General features: G+C 36.8%; 1 protein-coding gene across 2 annotated transcripts in view; it reads right to left on the reverse strand.

Annotated features, from left to right (window-relative positions):
* CARNMT1 (carnosine N-methyltransferase 1) overlaps positions 1-18,746 on the reverse strand; it is a 43,195-nt gene extending 24,449 nt beyond the window's left edge. The window contains exons 1-3 of one of the 2 annotated variants that reach the window (XM_051998527.1): positions 18,254-18,746; positions 11,167-11,362; positions 10,488-10,651 (exon numbers count right to left, since the gene is read on the reverse strand). In XM_051998527.1, coding sequence (XP_051854487.1) covers positions 10,488-10,651; positions 11,167-11,362; positions 18,254-18,576 — 683 coding nt within the window. In that variant the 5' untranslated portion in view covers positions 18,577-18,746. The other variant, XM_051998534.1, reaches the window with a different exon arrangement.
* Between the last annotated feature and the right edge of the window lie 295 nt (positions 18,747-19,041).

Consider the following 19,041-nt stretch of genomic DNA (forward strand, 5'->3'; position numbering starts at 1 on the left):
TTATTCTTTATTTGCTTATATATTTAATTGATGTCTCACCTCCCTTTTATTCTCCCTCCTCCTTCTCCCCCCTCCATGGAATGTAAACGTATTTCAAGTAGGTGTTGTTTATCTGGTCCAATCCCATTAATTTACTTAAGTTAAGCATATGGGCCCAAGAGGGTGAAGATTAGCCTATGGCCAATCATTACTTAAGGTAGAAACTCTCTGAAGCTTTTAGATAATCCATAGCACCTATCACAGAGTCCTAAAAATTGGAAGCATTCAGTTACAGATGTTACTTAAATCTGATAACTTTATGAAGATGAATGAACTTTGGATAGATCAAAGATGTTTACATATGGTAGGATTTATATCTTTTCTTGTATCCCTCTAAGTGGCTTCCTTGCTGTTGGTCAGGTTAACAGTTGCTACTATTTAGTTGGTTGACTTTCTTTCAAGTCAGTGAGGCATAGTGAAAAGAATAATCTTAGACTTAGAAAACTGATTTGAATCCTGCTTCAACCATTTGTTAGTGATATAGTTTGAAGCAACTCATTAAACTAACTTCTTAGTGTTTCAATTTCCTCATCTGTAAAATTAAGAGTTTGGAGAAGATCAGAGGTATCAAATTCACCACCTTCAAAACTTAATATGGCCTGAACCAGATTGTAATGTGTAACTGGGAAGTGTTTAGTAAACTATATAAAAATGCAATACAATATAATGTTAATTTGTGGTTTTTTAAATCAATGTATGACCCACTAAAATCCAGTTCTACTTGGGTTTGACACTATTGGATTAAGTAATATCTAAGGGCCACTTCTGCTCTGATGTTACACTAGCTCAACTGCTTCTAGATTTCCAATTCCTGAATTTGTCATTCCATCTTCCCACTTTGTGCTTTCTAGCTGCCCTTCTTCCCTCATCCTAGAATACATTCCCTTTATAACTGTCACTAAGCACTAAGTCATTCAACCTGGTTTGGGGAAATATTTAACAAAAAACAAGAGAACACAGATAATATATAGTCCTCAGGGATCCTTATATGGAACTTAGTGGTTCCAGTTTCTATAAGAGTTTGACATCATTGTCAATCCCAGAGTGCTCTAGGTAATTCTCTAAATGTGTAAACTGTATAAAACACATCTCCACCATAAAGCCACTCCTTCTCCCTCTTAAGCTTCAACTTAAGTGCCATCTTCTTTAGAGAGGCCTTTTCCTAATTATCAGTAATCTCTACTTCATCAAATTATCAAAAATCAATCAACAAATTTTATTAAATGGTTCCTATGTGCCAGACCTGTGCTAAGCTCTAGGGATACAAAGAAAAAGTAAATATAACCCTTGCCCTCAAGAAGTTTACAATTCTACTGTTAACAATTTGTACAGATATCAATTCATCAAAGACACATTTAGGATAGATGGAAGATAATCTTGGTAAAGAAGACACCAGCAGCAAAAGACACAGGCTGAATTAAATATTTGAAAAGAGTCTCAAAGGAAGCCAAACGGTCTATGGACCAAGATGAGAAGGGAGAGACATTATAGGAATGGAATACAAGGTAAAGGCATGAAGACAGGATTGGTTGGTTTTATCTTCAATCTCAAAGAAAGCCAAAATGACATCACTACATTAGTTAGGTACATTGTGTCTGACTATAGTTCATCAGACCAATATAAGGTCAGAAGGCTCTGCTACAGGTCGGGCACATTTAGTCCATATGAACATTCAGGGTAGATTCTCTAACTTTGCACATCTCTTATATTTCTTCTGAACTATATCAACTCTGCTTTGCAGATAGAGCAAAGCATCTTCTCTGATGGAGACATGCCATGCTGGTCAGGCCTGTAACAGGATCTCCCATGCCATCAATTCTAAAGTTCTTTGAAGAGACCTTGAGAATGTCCCTGTATCATTGCCACTACATAAGCATCTGCCCTGTGTGTGTGTTCTGCATAAAATAATGTTTTTGGCAAGTGTGTAAAGGCATAGAAATAGGAAATTGAACATTGTGTGTGAAGAACAGAAAGCAGGCCTATATGGAAATGTATAAGAAGACTAAAAGGGCAAGAATTGGCCAGGTTGAGAAGAGCTTTAAACAAACGAAGCAGTTTATATTTGATTCTAAAGGTAAGAGGGAGTGTCATAGGAGTTTGCTGAGGAGGGAGGATGTATGAGCTGGTCAAACCTGTGCTTTAGGAAAATCATTGGCTGCTATTTTGTGGATGGATTGGAGTGTAGGTATACTTATGGCAGAGAAGAAGCTACTGTAACAGTCCAGGTAAGAGGAGCCGAGACACTGAAATAGTGTGATGCTTGTGTGAATAAAGAGGGATAGACTATGGGAAAATGCTGTGGAAGCAGAAATGAAAAGATCTGGCAACTAATTGGAAATAGGGAGTAAATGAGAATAAGTAGTAGAGGATAATAATGAGGTTGAGAATCTGGGTGACAGGAAGCATGGTAATCCCTCCTTGATAGTAACTTTTTTTTGGAAGTTGGGAAGAGAGGAGGGTTTGGGGAAGAAAAGAATGAATTCAGCTTTGAACATACTGAATTTGAGATACCTAAAGGACATCAAGTTAGAAATATCTAATAAGCAACTGGTAATATAGGATTAGAGTTCAGAAGAGTCTAGGGCTAGATATATAGTTCTTGGAATCATCTTTATACAGAAGAAAACTAAGCCCATGGGAATTAATAATACCAAATGAAATTGTGTACAGAAAAAGAGAACGTTTAAAACAACTTTTCAGAATACTCACATGTAGTGAGAGTGATATAAATGAAGATTTGGCTTAAGAACTTGCGAAGTAGTCAGACATGCACTAAGAAAAAGAAATCACTGAAACTCAGAGAGGACAAAGTATGCACAAGAGGAGATCAACAGTGTCAGATGTGGCAAATAAATCAAGAAGGAAATGGAATCAAGAATGCAAAGTAGCAGGAAGAAATACAGTCCAGCTCTCCCACCAAAACTTTTTGACAAAGATCTGGAAAATTTATCAGAATTTGGTTTAAAAAATCCAAGAACAAGTCATAATGAGTCATTTTTCCAGCTAAAAGTAGCTTAGAGAGACAGAGAGATCTATGAACAACATTGGGGACAGAATTTAGCTCGAAATTACATTACATTACATTACAAAGCCCAGGCACTGAAAAGTAGCATTATGTAATAAAGAAAGAAAAAATCCCAGGGGATCTTTGAACCAGAACAAAATGCAGGAATGGGTGCCAACTGCTCTAATAACTAAGCAAACACTACTTAAGTCTATACCTAAAGACAGCCACTAGTGGGCCCCAGCTAAGCAAGAAACAAGTTTAGAAAAAAAGAGTAAACATATAGTTCTGATCTCAAGAGCAGAGCAGGATCTGTCTTCTAGTCACCAGGATGCATATCTGTAGTGGAACCCAGACCAAAGGGGACCCTGTAATTCATTTATTCTGAACCTACAAAATCTCTGAGCAAGCTAATAATAGTGGCCAAGTCTAGCATTTTTAGTCTGCTGAAACTCCTAACCAGGGACAGACCTAAACCTCAGTAAGGAATACAGAATTCAGACCAGGAAATGGAATGAACCCACTTTGCCCCAAATCATATCACTTTTAGAACACTGCAGCCTAAGCTAAGAAAGTAGCAGAAGAATATAAGAGCACAGATGCTCAGAACATACATTCCCTCCAGTAGAATCCAGCTGCATTATAAAATCCAAAGTCAAGAAGCAGCATCCCCACCCCTCAAAAAATGAGCTTTAAAAAAAAAGAAGAATCCTGCCAAAAAGAATTATTTTGGTGACTGAGAAGGTCCAAGACACAAAAGTATAAAGAAGATATTGACTCCAAACACCTACATGAAAAACCTCAAAGAAAAAAATCAGCTTGGACACAAATCCAATTAGAATTTTGAGAAAAAGTTAAAAGCATATTTTAAAAAAAGTTTTTAAGTTATTTTTAAAACAAAATGAGAATGGTAGAGGAAAACATGGGAGGAGGGATAGAATGAAAGGTTTGGAAGAAACATTTGGAAAGGCAATTAATAGCTTGGAGCCAGAGATTAAAAAAAAAATTACACCAAGAATATACTCTTAAAACTGACCAAAAAACAAAACAAAACCAAAAACATAACAAAGTAATGAATTCAGTAAAACATCAAGAACATTTAAACAAAGTCAAAAGCAGGGGGGGAAGTGAGATAAATCATAGAAAAAAGTGATCTAGAAAAGAGACTTAAAAGAAATAATTTAATATGTGTTGGGCTACCTGAAAACAATCACCAAAAAAAGAGCCTAACATCAATTATTTTAGAAATCATAAAAGAAAACTGTTCAGATCTTTTAGGACAGAGGGCAAAGTAGAAATGGAAAGAATTCACTAGTCCCTTCTTGAAAGAAATCCCAAAATGAAAACTTCAGGAATAAATATTATAGCCAAAATCCAGGTCAGAGGTCAACTGCAAGCAGTCAGAAATAAAAAAAAAATTAAGTAAAAAGAATCCACAGTCAGTATTATATACAATTTAGCAGCCACTACTATAAAAGAGCTGAGAATTTAGAGTACAACATTCCAGAAAACAGAAGACCTAGGTTTGCAAGCAAGAATAACTTATCCAGTAAAAATAAACATAAACTTACATGAGGAGAAAAAAAAATGGAGCTTTCATGAAATAGAAGATTTCTAAACATTCTGGATGAAAAGACAAGAGCTAAGTTGGAAATCTGTCATCTTATAGAGAATATGTATGTACAAGCATAAGGAATTAAACAAGGTTAAAATGTTCACATTATAATATGGGGAGATGATATATTTAGCCCCACAGAATTCTTATCAGCATCAGATCTTAGAGGGAATCTGACTGGAGAGAGGACCTAAGAATGATTTTATTATATGTGGATGAATGCAAAAGAAGAATACAAAGGATGAGGAAAAGGAGTTCACTAGGAGAAGCAGGAAGGGAGACAAGAATGGGAAAAATTGTTTTACATAAATGAAGTATGCAAGGAGGAAGCACATACAATTTTTACTGCATTTGGGACATTGACACTTGAACTTCAATCTGAACTGGTCAAGAGAGAGAATAATATACATGTGTACAGAAATACATTTCATCCCACAGGGAAACAAGATAGAAAAAGGAAGCAAAATAAACTCTTAAAGACAGGTGGGAAAGAAAGAGAAGAAAAAGTCTAAGCACACAATTAATAGTCATAACTGTGAATATGAATGAGATGAACTCACCCATAAAATGAAAGAAGATAGATTTATAGATTAGAAACTAGAATTCAACGATATGCTGTCTTACAAGAAACAAACTTGATACAGAAAAATACATATAGAATTAAAATAAAGGGTTGCCTTTTAATTTCAACTGAAGCATGAGTTTCTGCTCCAGCCCTTTATTAACATGACTTTAAATCTGGCCTCAGACACTTACTAGCTGTGTGACCCTGGGCAAATACTTAACATTAATGACTTGAGTGACTTAGTGACTAGAACCTCAGTTCTTCATCTGTAAAATAAGCTGGAGAGGGAAATAGCAAACCATTCCAGTATCTTTGTCCAGAAAACTAAAGGGATCACAAAAAGTTGGATATGACTGAAAAATGACTCAACAACAAAAAGCAGCTGCCATCTTTCACATGCACTAGAGAATGAGGGAAGAAAGGAAGGAACGAAAAAAGGGAAATTGCTGGAAAGTCATAGAAGTCTTACAGTAGAGAAATGAGATGTTCTGAGTTGTACTCCTTCGTTAAATGGAGGTTTTGGAGTAACTGTAAAGCCTTAAGAGAAAACAAGGATCCTAAAAGAGAGAGATGAGAAGGGAATGCTGAATTTGAGTTTGTTTGACCTTAACAAAGTTCAGAAAGGGGATTAGTATGACAAAAGGCTTTAAAGGCAGGTGAGAGTCAGATTATGAAAAGCCTTAAATGCCAGGCTGAGAAGTTTTTACTCCATCATCTTATCTTTGGTAAATGATAATTGCGAGATATAGTAACCTTTATATCTTAAGAACATTATTAATTAAGGTGGTTAAATGTATGAAAGATGGATTAAAGAGGGAAAGAACTGGAAACAGGGAGCTCAATTAAAGTAAAAATAGTCCTGATAAGGGCCTGAGTGGTGAAAAGAAGAAAGACATGAAAAATGTTTCATTGTTAGAACTGACAAAATTTGACAGTCTATTCACCACACACACTAAAAGAGTGGAAAGAATCAAGAAAGTTTGGAGAACCAGTGTTACAAGAAAAAAATAACATGTTGAGTTTGAGATGGTTAAATAACTTCCACAAATTGCTATGTCAACAACATATAGTGTTAAGTTTGAAAATTTAGGCAACTTTGGATATAATGGTCTGAACATTAACTAATGAATTGGGTCTATGGCCAATAGTGGAAAAGGAAGGGGGAGGAGAGACTACTTGCTTTTGCCACTGCACAGACCTTTCAGCACAGATCTCCCTCTGTTAGCTGGTTTCCCTGTCGCAGCTGCCCATATTGCTATCGCAATCCTTATTCATCTCTTCACTTCAATAAAAATTGAAGATTTTTCCCTTAACCTGAATTCCACTCCCCTGCCTCCACCCACCAAAATCGTCATTTCCTATACAACACATCAGGACTTGCACAAAGAGTGGGCGGGGGCCATTCTTTCTCCAAGCTTATATATTAATAGAATATGGTCCAATTACTATTTAGCCTCATGTGCTTGGGACCTCAGTGCATCAACTCAAGCCTCAGCCCATTACAGTGAATAATAAATAATTGGGCCAAGAATTTAGTAGAAGATACCTAAGAAACCTTTGAGAAATTATGCAGGATGTTCAATGATCCTAAGTGGTTTATTGTCTCAAAAATCCGTATAGTAACAGCAATATAGCTTCTATGCATGTTGCTATTTATCATTTATTATATTTGATAAAAAGAACAAGCAAGATAAATAATATCCTTTTAGAAATGGTAATAAATTAACTTGTAGAGCTTAAAGATAACTTTAAACTAAGTGGGAAAACTAATTCCTGAATTTAACTAAAAACCAAAAAAAGATGGCAGGCTCAATTATAAAAATGCATAGAGAATAAAATCAATTACACTATAGAATCAAACAGTAGAAACTAAAGATAAGATTAATTTTGATATTTTCAATAGATATGGGAGTTGTGCGCATAAAAATACTTGAACTCATGAATTAGTGAAAAAAAAAAATCTCCAAGACAATGTATCTAGAGAAGACCCAGGACAGAGTCCAAGGAAATACTCATGCTAAGAGGACAAGAAACAAACGATAATTCAGTAAAAAAAAACAGAGTCATCAGTAGGTAGTAGAGATTCTGTCAGAAGGTAGAGAGACAAGAGAAAAAGCAACGTTATACAAGGAAGAAGAGCATATCCCATAAGAGAGTAATCAACAAAATAAAAAGCTACAAAGTTCAAGGACAAGAACTGAGAAAAGATCATCAGACTAAGCAGTTAGGAACCGGCTGGTAACCTTTAAAGAGAGCAATATAGTTCAAATAGTTGGTTCAGAAGTAAGACTGCAAGAAACTAAGGAAAAGAATATAGATTCTTTCTAGGATTTTAGCTATAAAATACAATACTATGATCTGCAGGAACACCAAGCTCAAGTAATTTTTGTTTGTTTGCGCACTTTAAAAATGGGGTGGAACTGGAAGGAGTGGTATTGATTTTAAGCCAGTGGTAAGCATTTTAACCCCTCAGAGATGTAGGTTCCCAAAAACTGGTCCTAGCCCACACATGATAGAAGCTCAGTAGTTACATCTCAAAAGTATAGGGAAATGAAACACTCCCAAAAGAAATCCTACATGTATAACATGTCTACTATCAAGCCAGTTTTTTCTTGATATCCCTTAAAAAGTACAAACTATAATTATTTTATTCTAATCCAAATCGTCAGAGAAGGACATCAAAGTCATAAAAGTCTGAGAATTAGTATTTATTTCTTTTTATATTTGTCCAATTGAGTTTTTAAATGAGTTGTTTTGTTCTATGGAATTTTTTTCCATTTCACCAATTTTTTTTTTTTAAGGAATTATTTTTTTTTCAATTCACAAATTCTGTTTTCCTGGGAGTTATTTACCTTTCCCAATTCACAAATTGTTTTTCAGGGAGTTGTTTTCTCTTTCCACTCTATCTTTTAATGAGTTATATGCCTTATCCAAACTCTCTTGCAAGGTTTTCTTTTCCTTTTCCCATTTTTCTTCTAGCTCTCTTTTAAGAATCTTTTAAATTTCTTCTATGAGAGCCTTGTGTGGTAGGGACTAGGTCATATCCCCCTTTGGGGCTTCATTTGGAGAAAATCTGCTTTTAGTCTCCTCAGGGTTTGAAATCTGCTCTCTTTCACGATAGAAGCTATCTATATGAGAGCCCGCTTTGCCTTTTTACTCATTTTAAAAGGGAAAAAAAAAAAAAAAAAAAGCTGAGGTCTGCTTTTGGGGCAATGAGGGCTTTCCAAGCTTCCTCAACAGGCAACAGAAAGTGGCAGGGAAGTGGCAGTGGATCAGCAGAGGCTGCGCTGGGATCAGGGGCTGCACTTGGATGGTGCTGAGTTACTCCAAGTGCTGGGTGGTCCCATGAGTCTCCAGCGCTTTGGGGTATACTTTTTACCCTCTGTGTTTATATTGGAAGTTTTTTAACTTCTTTGTTGATCTACTGGCTTGTAACCAGAGAAGAGTAGCCAACACTTTGGTAGAATCCAACCCACAGATTTTCCATCAACAGAGACCACATCCCACCCCTGGTCTGCTTGGCATATATCCTCTTCTGTGCTCTCCCTTCCTGGCTGCCTGTGCCTGCGCCTGGCCTGGCCTCTACCCGTGGCCTGTGCCTGATCAAAACAGACCTTTTCTAGAGATCATAGAGATCATCTTCTTTTTTGGTAATGTGTTGTACTCTCAATATTCATGGGTTCTGACAATCCAGCACTAATTCAGAGGCTGAATTTTGTAAATAGTTTGAGGGTAGTAGGGGAGCTCAAAAAGAAGCATGCATCCTCTCCTCCATCTTGGCTCCACCCCCACCCCACGAATTAGTATTTAAGACCTGCTTTCTAGATATTTGGGCAGTCTAGTTCCTGGACAAGTCACTTAATCCCTTAGTGCTTTAGGCAATTCACTAAATCTATAAATTGCAAAGAAGGTGCTAATCATCATTAGTAGAGGGAATTTCTTTATCTTGGACTTGTTTTATACCATGTCCAGATCCTATTCCTTAGGTTGGAAAATCCAGTGAAATATACTTCAATACGCAGAATAAAAGTAACCATAAAATAAAATTCTACTCAGATGAATTTGTTAGGAATATGCCATCTACAGAAACTAATGGCCCATACAATCATGGTTTCTCAGAGGGAGCTGTGCTTCAATCTACCATGTTCCCATTCTCCTTATGAATCAGATATAGATCAAAAAGAGGGCATTCACATTCCTTGCGCGTAAGATTTAATTGGAAAAGATTTAACTGACTTGGAGGTCAGATAATCCAACCCATTCATTTAAGACATGAGGCAAACAACGCACAAATGATTTGCTAAACTTCACAAGTAGTAGGTAACAGAGGTCTAGGACTTGAATACATTCTTATTCTAATTTTATGATTTTCACTGTATCATGCTCCTTTCCCTGAAGTTCTGAATATATTTCCCCATATGTTAGGTTCTAAAATCAAGAGATTATTAATGTATTGGAAAGGATGCTATAATAATAATAATACCTTCTACTCCTGAATAAAATAAGCTTCCATTGACTGATATAAGAATCTATTATTTACTTATAACATATAATTTCTATTCAGACCTGAGATTGGTACACTCCTGGCAAGAGTGTTTCCTCCATTAGTGCACACTGCAGCATTTGCTCTGAAGCTTCATGTCTAAGGAAGAGAATCCTCCTCCTTTCAAGGCTGTCTTATTATCCACTGGGTCACACTATTTCTATTACATTGTTAGAATGAGAAAATGTATTTGGGGTCCTAAATAGCCAACTTAAGCACGTCAGAAACAGAAGCCATCAGTGAAACGGGTACCAACTGTGTATAACACAAATTTTATTTTCATTAAGTTTGGAGATACTCCCGTTCCATCTTGAATTTAAATATTTCAAGTTTCTGAAAGCAAATTCACAACTAAAAACATTAAATTCTACAACTCGAAAGGTCATCCAAAATACTTTTCACTAAATAGCAATCTTAGGTGAATACTATATTAATAATTACCATTCCAATATAAATTCCAAACACACAGCAAAACAGTTTTTAAAAAATCACCCTTTCCTTTCACTTGCTTATTTCAAACATTAAAAAAAAAAATTCATTTAATTTTCTACGATAAAGCAGGCTGTTTTGAAAAAATCATCACCTTGACAGTATAAGTCCAATTAATTCATTTCAAGATGAAGTAGAATAATTTTTGGTAAAGGTATTCAAAATGTTGCTTATGTATCACTGACAAATATTAATCTCAACAAATTTGGTTGAGAACAAAAGCATTATTTACCATCTCTCCTTTGGAAAATTTTTTACAATTTCTTTAATGATTGGCTGGTAGCAGGCATCTCTTTCAGCTTTCCCAGTTTCACTCCAATCTCTTACAAATTGTTTCAATGTAGATTTTAACTTGTCCATGTCAAATGTGGATGCTGGCATAATCTTCCCTGTCCCCTGTTTAAAATACAAATACCAGTGAATAAACACAGTTTAAGAAAAACAATCTTGCTTCATTAGACATGCTAAAAACAAATGGGAGAGCTAGGTCCAGTGGTTTAGTGGATAAGGCTCTTGCCTCTCACTTCTATGACCACTTTTAAGCTATACTTTTTAACTATACTGACTAAAGTGCGAATAACTAACACTATTATGGAAACTACAATCAAGTGAAGAGGTCACATAAAATGTGAATCATTAAATTAGTAATAAAAATCAGAGTTTAAAGCTACTCCCTTCTATTACAGTTAGTGTTAATATTGTTGCTTTTTCAGGGAAGTGATTAACATGCATTACTAACTCTGGTTTCATGATCTGAAGGTAACTTTATGTTATCAATTAGCGCAGTAAGACTTAAGATTAGTATGAAACCAAGAAAGAGAGAGGAAAACATACATAGGCCATCAAATACTCAGAATTTAAGAAGTGAAGAGACTTTTGCATTTAAAATAATATAGTCTGGCTTTACATACATCTTCTCCATATTCTTTATTTTCAAACATATGTATGCAGTCATTCACAATGGTTTGTAGTATATCTTGATTATGATCAATGCATTTCCGAATCTTGTCCAAGTGAAGAAGAAACTGAGGAAGCAGGCTCTGTTGGTTAGCTGGAAGTGATCTGAATTGCCTTTCTGTTCGGTTCACTCGTTCATGCATGCTTGTTCTAAAAAGTACCAAAAAAAAAAAAAAAAAAAAAAAATTAGTGGCAGAAGGATTCACACCAAAGGGCAATCTCATCTTCTTTTATATAGCTATTCAATTGTGTTCTTAGATACTATTAGACATGCCACAATACTTTTCAATTGAAACTATTTCAGTTTTTAAATGTTTTAAAGACTATGTTATAGACGACTACTTTCATTTCTAACTTTTAGTTCATTAAACATTTTGAACATTTCTGTTCACAGATTCATAGAAGTTAAACAATAAGTAGTCTTAAACTATTTTCGAAAACTAAGGAATTTAAAAATAAGGATTCAAAAGCAAAAACTATGGAGAATTGAAATGTTACAGATGAAATACAACCATCTGACTCTTACTACAATATTTAGCCAAAGAAGTTAAAAGTTTTAAACTCTATACCAGCTAGAAGGCTGCCCTCCCCAAACTTTCATAAATGATAACCTCGTGTATTTGTATTTTCATAATTTATGTTCATAATTTACAAAATATTCATATTCATTACCTTATTTGCTCAAAGTTTTTGAGTTAAATAGTACAAGGAATTATTAATCCACATTTTGTTAATAAGAAAATTATTATACTTTTCTTGTCCATTTCCACAAGGCCACATAAATTTGCACCTCAAACCACCAGATGCCCAAATCCAAGGGTCTTTCCACACCATAACAAGATATTTTGTATTAAGTACAATTTTTATTCATATGAAATATTTCCCTGCAATGAATGTCAATTAAAATGCTCTAGCAATTGAACTTAAGTCTTATGAAAAATGCCTTTGTTAATTTGATTGAACAAGCTTCTGATAATTATTTCCTATAACTGACTTTTATAATCAACTCATAAAACCAGAAAAAAAGAAAATAAAAATGAAGGTTGGGCAGAAATTCTCTTTCTACATATGAATCAAATTAGGATAACAGAAGCAATGTGGATTAGCCTAAGATCACATAGCTCAATAAGTGATAGTTGGAACCCATAGGCCTTCTAATTCCAAATGAGCTTTTTTTACTACTTCAGTTATAAAGAACTTTAGCTAAAGCTTTTGCCAAAATCTGATAACATTAAAAACCATGTGGAGCTCAGGCAATTACAAAGAATTCCCTTCCTATTCTGTCAAACTTTTTATGCTAATTCCTTAAGACCCTCCACTCCTCCAATTACTCAAGCAATAACAAGCTTTTCCACATATAGAAGCAATGTTTTTAATCATTTATATTGATTTCAGGATGTACTTTTCTATGATTAATAACCTAGACCTAAGAGTTTTAAACAATTAGAAAATTTACCAAGGAAAAATGTTGATGATACACAATCTTTATTAACAAGACCTGAGAGAGTTTTCTTTTCTTCCCACTACTTAGCAAAGAAGTGAGGATCAGGGTTTGAATCCTCACCCTGCAACTTACTACTTGTTCTTTCTACCTGGTTTGAAGTTACAACTTTTTAAGGATTAATTTCCTTCATATGTAAAATTATAAGGTTTAGAATCGGATGATATCTGAGGTCTCTTATAGCTCTGAATCACAGACTCCTATAATTAGAGGTTCTGATGACAGGCTTATAATTACAGAATAGAAAAATCTGAATGCCAGAAAGACTTGCGAATCAGGACACCTGGGTTCAATATTCCTGGGTCTTTTACCAGCGATCTTGTAAGCGATCTTAGAAAAGTCAGTTTCTTTGGGCCTGAGTTTCCTCATATGTAAAATGGCAGTCCAGGGAATCTCCAATTCTATATGTAGTTTTCAAATCCTATCAAGATAACTAGCAGCAGGACAATGTTTTTAAGGACTGTTAAGACACAGAATTCTGCTTATTTAGACAATATAATTTAAAGTGATTTTCCTGTCAATGTAGGTATGTAAGAATCCATTGAATGAGTTGTGTAATAAATAATATGTGGAATACTGTTGTCTGTCCTTTGTTCTTGAAAAGGATTATGATGTGGAAGGTGCTGTAATGATTTGCAAGAGAAATGGATTTGAATGAGAGAGGCTGTGCTAAATCACCAGCCTCATTCTCTCCTCCAAAGCCATTTGGATCCAGTAGCAAGATAATAGATAAAGATGACTAGAGATGATCCTGGATGCAAGTGGAAGAACCTAGGCCTTTTTAAGTCCAAGTCTTCCCCAGATCACAGTTTGTCTAGGAAACAAAAACAAAAACAAAACACCTATTCAATGATTAAGGCTAGGTAAGAAATGAGGCACAGAATAGCCTCACTTATTCCAAAAAAAAAAAAAAAGAAAGAAAGAAAAGAAAGAAAAGAAAAAGAAAAAATCCCCTCAGGGTGTCTGGTCAAAGCAGAAAGAATTGCTATTTACACTCACTCTGGGCCAGCAGAGCCCAAACAATGACCAAGTGAGGCTTGGAAGACGACCTACTGCTGGCCAATCAATGGAGCCAGAGTGATTTAGGTTTAAGGCATGGTCCTTAAAAAAAGAAAACTTAGCCCATAAACCTCCAAGATATCTTGCAATATTTCAGCAATCAAAATTTATATTTCTTTGGGCGAAGCACCCACTATTTGGACAGAAAGAGAAGAGGGAGAAGAGGAAGGGTAAGGAGGGAAAGAGGAAGGAAGGAGCTCCATTGCCCAACTGGGCCAGTTGGGTTCCCAGTGAAGCAGTTACTACTACTCAAAAGTCTTGGAAAATTACTGAGGAGAGGAAAACATGATTATTCAGATATGGACTAGACTTGAAAGCATTATTATTCAGATATGGACTAGAATTGACTGCTGAGATTCCTTTTCAGCTCTAAGATTATGTGATATTGCTTGGCAGGCAAAAAAACACTTTAAAAAAAAAAGGTGACACTTTCAATATTAAATAAATGTTAGAATATTATTTTAAAAACATCTTTATAGCTATACTCAAAACTTTTCGGCTTCAATAAACAAAATAATTATTTAGCATGATCTGTTTGCAGAACATATAATAATTTCAGTATTGGGGGAAAAGAAAAAAGATAATCAAAGTACATTTCTTGTCCTAGGGGAAAAAAAATTATGAGGCAAATAGGGTTAAATTACTTTCCCAAGGTCCCACAGTTAGTGTTAAGTGCCTGAGACTAACTTTGAACTCAGGTCTCCTTGACTCCAGGGTCAATGCTCTATCCACTGCATCATCCTAGCTACTCCTACTTTAGGAAATTAAAATCTAAAATAACCACACATAGTAAGAAATCCAAGAAAAAGTGCTATACTTGTAAAGACATATAGAGAATGAAGAGAAAAAAAAAGTATATAAAGAAACCTGGGAAAGGGAGATGTATTTGCTACTTTGTTTTCAAGAATAGGGTGATGTTTCTTTTCTAGGTTGGTTAAGTATGAAAATGGTAATAATGCAAATGAAACCTTAACAAAAATTAAGCGAAATTTCTCCCCTCCTATCCTTGAACTTCCATGACAAGAAGAGAGGAAGGATAGAGAAGTTTTCAACAGGTACACAGAGCAATTTATCTTGCATAGAAATTGTTAGAGATCTGCACTGAAAGAAAAGCAACACTTTATCTCCAAGTCATAGGGTTATTAGGTTTAGTCAGTCTGATAAACATAACTGTAATTCATTACAAACACTGACTGTTAGAATGTCTCAAATCACTGAAATAAACTATCTGTTCTAAACTAATACAAGTCCATGGGTCTTCTAAGAAATTTTGAAACATCCTTTCTACATTTTTTAAAAGAAGAAAATCAGGTAGTTTTCTTTCTTTCTTTTTTGTCTTTGATCCTTTTATTCTTCCCCATCCCTTGCTACAAAAAAACTAGGAGCATATTCTTCTTGCCTATTTTATGCCGGTTGCCTCTCTCCAATCCCCACTTCCTTTCCTTGTATTTGCTACTTACTTTAATTCTTTAGTCTAGTTCAATTTTCTGCCATTTTCATTTACACAACAGGTTAGAAGAGACATAGAAGGATATCTATGACAAGCTATAAAACCTGGAAAAAGTGAAGCTCCACACAAACTCTTTTTTGGTTTTGGCAGAGAAAAGGAGCAAATCTCAAGATAGCTTCCTAATTAAATCAAAAACTATTATGCCAAGGCATTGCACAGGTGGTAGGAATACAGAAGGAGTTTATAATTTTTTTTTGGATACAGAACACTTTTGACTTTTTATAGAAAGTCCCTAAAAATCACATTATAACAAATTAACTTACTTTTATCAAATCAACAACTCATCCAATGTTTAATATTCAACATTTAAAATTCAACAAAATTTTCCAAAGGCTATAATGTATTCAGCCCTGAGGAGAAAACAAAATAGATAAGACAGTGTCCCCAACAACCTTAAAATTAAATGTTTAGTAAGTGTATACCATGTGCTAGGCACTGTATGTGAGGCATTTATTTCTAAGAAGCAGCTACAATTTTCTCCATCAGCTCATCTATGAAAGGAGAATAAGAGAAGTGACTATTACCTAATTAAGTCAATGGCAAGGAGGCTGCATTAAATAACATCCAACATCTCTGATTAAGGAATTTAAATAAATTACTTAAAAGAACAAGCGTTGTCCTCTGTGGGGAAGCTGAGGCACATTTATTGCCTCATTGCATTTATTCTTTCTGAATAATGTCACACACAGGCATATCTGCTGATATCTAGGCTTCATTTGGTTGTTGACATTTGTGATAACTAAAAATATTTTTCAGTTCCAAAAACAGTATCTGACTTGGTATTCTGCAAAAGAAGGAATACTGCTTTATTTTCAGATGTAGCACCACATGCGTTGAGAATGATAGATTTAGGTTAAAAAATACTGACTTATTATGTGTTTTTCAAGGAGAAATTATTTATTCTTTTGGAGCCTCAGTTTCCTTATTTGTAAAGAGAGGATAATAATATCTGTAGTATCTAGATTTATAAAGTCATATAAATGTCAATCTTATCATTTGAAAGGGGGGTTGATCCCAAGTTTAAAAAGCAGATCATTTTAAGATGAAAAACAAAACAAAACACTACTAGAGCTTTTTTATAATGCGAATCAAATCATGCCTTTATGGTAGTAACAATGTATTTCATTGTAGCATGGAAAGCTCTAATACTTGTTATATCATTTGTCCTTTTTTGGCCATTCAGTTTAGTTCAACTTTTATGTGACCCCATTTGGGATTTTCTTGGCAAAGACACTAAAAGTGGTTTGCCATTTCCTTCTTTAGCTCATTTTACAGATGGGGAAATTGAGGCAAACAAATAACTTGCCCAGGGTCGGAGGTCACATTTGAACTCAGGAAGGTGAATCTTCCTGGATCCCACCAATCCCAGCACTCTATCCCTTTCAACATCTTTAAACCTAAGCATTTCTGTATTTAAAAAAGGAGTTGTTAGTTCCCTTCCAGTTTTAAATCTATATTCCTATGAACCTATTTTTGAGATTTAGAGAATCTTTCTTTTGCTGAAGAAGCCACTTACTTTTCTACCCAAGTAATCTTTTCCTACATTCTAATCCAATTCATTTATTTGTGCATATAGGGGTATATTACCAATATACAAACACTCATTTTAAAATTGTTACTCATTATAGATCAATCTCAAGTGCTGATGGCAGAATAGAAGTACTGATGTCAAAAATTGAAGATCACATTTTATTTAATTTGGTTTCAGTTTTCCCTACTTAGTAACAGTAGCAGATTTTTAAAGGCCTAGGCTTTTGTGAATTTGTACCAACAACGAAAACCTAAAACTGAACTGATGGAAATTATCCCCCATCCATCTTCTACACCCCAACAAGGATAGCATCACTCAAAGACTCACCAGTCTGCATTCATAAAGGATGCAAATTTCAAAATTCAATCAGCATCAGTTTGTAAAGGCTAATGTTGTTATGCACAAGTTTAAAAAGACACAAAAACAACGCTTGAGACTTGATTCCAAAGGTAAGAAAACTTAAGTTTCTATATTAAACAACAACAAAACAAAAAAACTGTGTATGAACAACCTAGCTTAAAAAGATACAGATGTTTTTGCTAAGAGAGCAAGTACCTATCAGATGTGTTGCCTTTATGACCTATAAGAAAACTGAAAAAAATCTCTAAATCAAGCTTTTAAAAATATTTAATGTGAATTTAATAAAGACAAGATACAGTGCCCGGGATAGATTTTAAAGTCTTTGCCCTTGATGTGTACTTATAAGTGTCATGCAAAGTAGAATGAGATTAAGACCGCCGTTCTTTATTTATCAAAAGTAACTCAGTGCCGGCACATGATAATGACTTAATAAATGCCTGGTGACTGACCAATTGACAGATCAGTTTTAAAGAGCCATTCAAAGTCTTAAGAGAAAATCTGAGGAGGCAGGCTTTCTTTAGGTGGTAGGGAAGAGGAAACAACTCATTTCCAAAGTACTTAGTACAAATCTGTAGTAAAAAGTTGTTTTGCATTAGACTGTGAGTTCCCCGAGGGCAGGGAATGTTTTGTTTGGGGGGAAGTGTTGGCTTTCCAAGGTATTCTCAGCGATCATCCCATTTCCAGAGGTATTAATAGGCGCAGAATAAAAGCTTGGGTCTAGACAAGACCATTATTAGAGCTCTAGGTTACGTCTGAAGGGAGTGCAATGCAATTTAACATACATTTATCAAGCATCATAACTAGCAAAGGTACAGCGTGCTCGGAGCTGCACAAGGACTGGGACAACCCCCTGGAAGTTTGAAGACAACTTCAGACAGCAGGGACTGTCCCCACGGGTCGGGTGACTCCAGAGGGGGAGATGCCTGCGAGTGGAGCGGATGAACAAGTGAAGCGGGTACCTGCGGGAGGGCAGACAGAGGTGGGCATTGTTGCGTGCCTGGATGAGGCCCGCCGGCCCGAGGGAGCGATGGGGACCCGAGGAGGGTGGGTGGGGGTGAGTGGGAAGGACGAGCCCTTTACCCGTAGTAGCGGAAGGCGTTGATGATCTTCCAGAAGTGCTCCCGCTCCAGCCTCTCCTCCTCCTCTTCGGCACTGTGCGCCACCGCCGCTGCCCCGGCCGCCGGCCCCCGGCGCCCCGCCGAGAACAGCACCTCCACATCCTCACTTTCCCCTCTCCCTCCTACACCGCTGCTGCCATCGCCTCCGCCTTCGGGCGGCTGAGTGGCGGGAGGCGGAGGGCGGCGCCGACGGTGCATAGCCGACCTGGCCCGCTCCTCTCGCGGAGACTGAGGAGGAGGCGGCGGCTGCCGAGCTTTCTGCGAGACGGCGCACGCGGCTGACATCCCCTCCCTGCTCCCGCCCCCTCCTCTCGCTCCTCCCTCGTCCCCTGCCTCTCCCCCGCGCCGGCCCTCAAGACAGAGGCGATTCCCTCAGGCCGTCGCGGAGGCGCGCGTGGGACGGTGGGACCGGCTGTCTGGCTCGAGCTCGACCCGCGAGCGGCCCGTTTCTTTAGTGCCCCAGTGCCCGTCCCCCGCCCCCACTCCCACCCCCTTCCCCTTCTATGGAACTCGGCGTCCGCAACGCCGCGCCGACGTCACGGCGACAGCTGCACGCGGGCTGGGAGGGACCGGAGGCGGGAGGGAGGGAGGATCGTGCGGTGGGAGGGGCCTGATGGGGGAGACGAGAGGACTCCTAGGGGAGACTTAGGGCCTGGGAAAGTATGTACCCCCTATTTGGGTTGCGTGTTAGAGGTGGGTGCGGGAGGTAAAACTGCCGAGGGTTTCAGGGATCCATCAGCTAGCCCAACC

Source organism: Antechinus flavipes, chromosome 1 (genome assembly GCF_016432865.1).
Source record: "Antechinus flavipes isolate AdamAnt ecotype Samford, QLD, Australia chromosome 1, AdamAnt_v2, whole genome shotgun sequence".
Taxonomy (NCBI): Eukaryota; Metazoa; Chordata; class Mammalia; order Dasyuromorphia; family Dasyuridae; genus Antechinus; species Antechinus flavipes.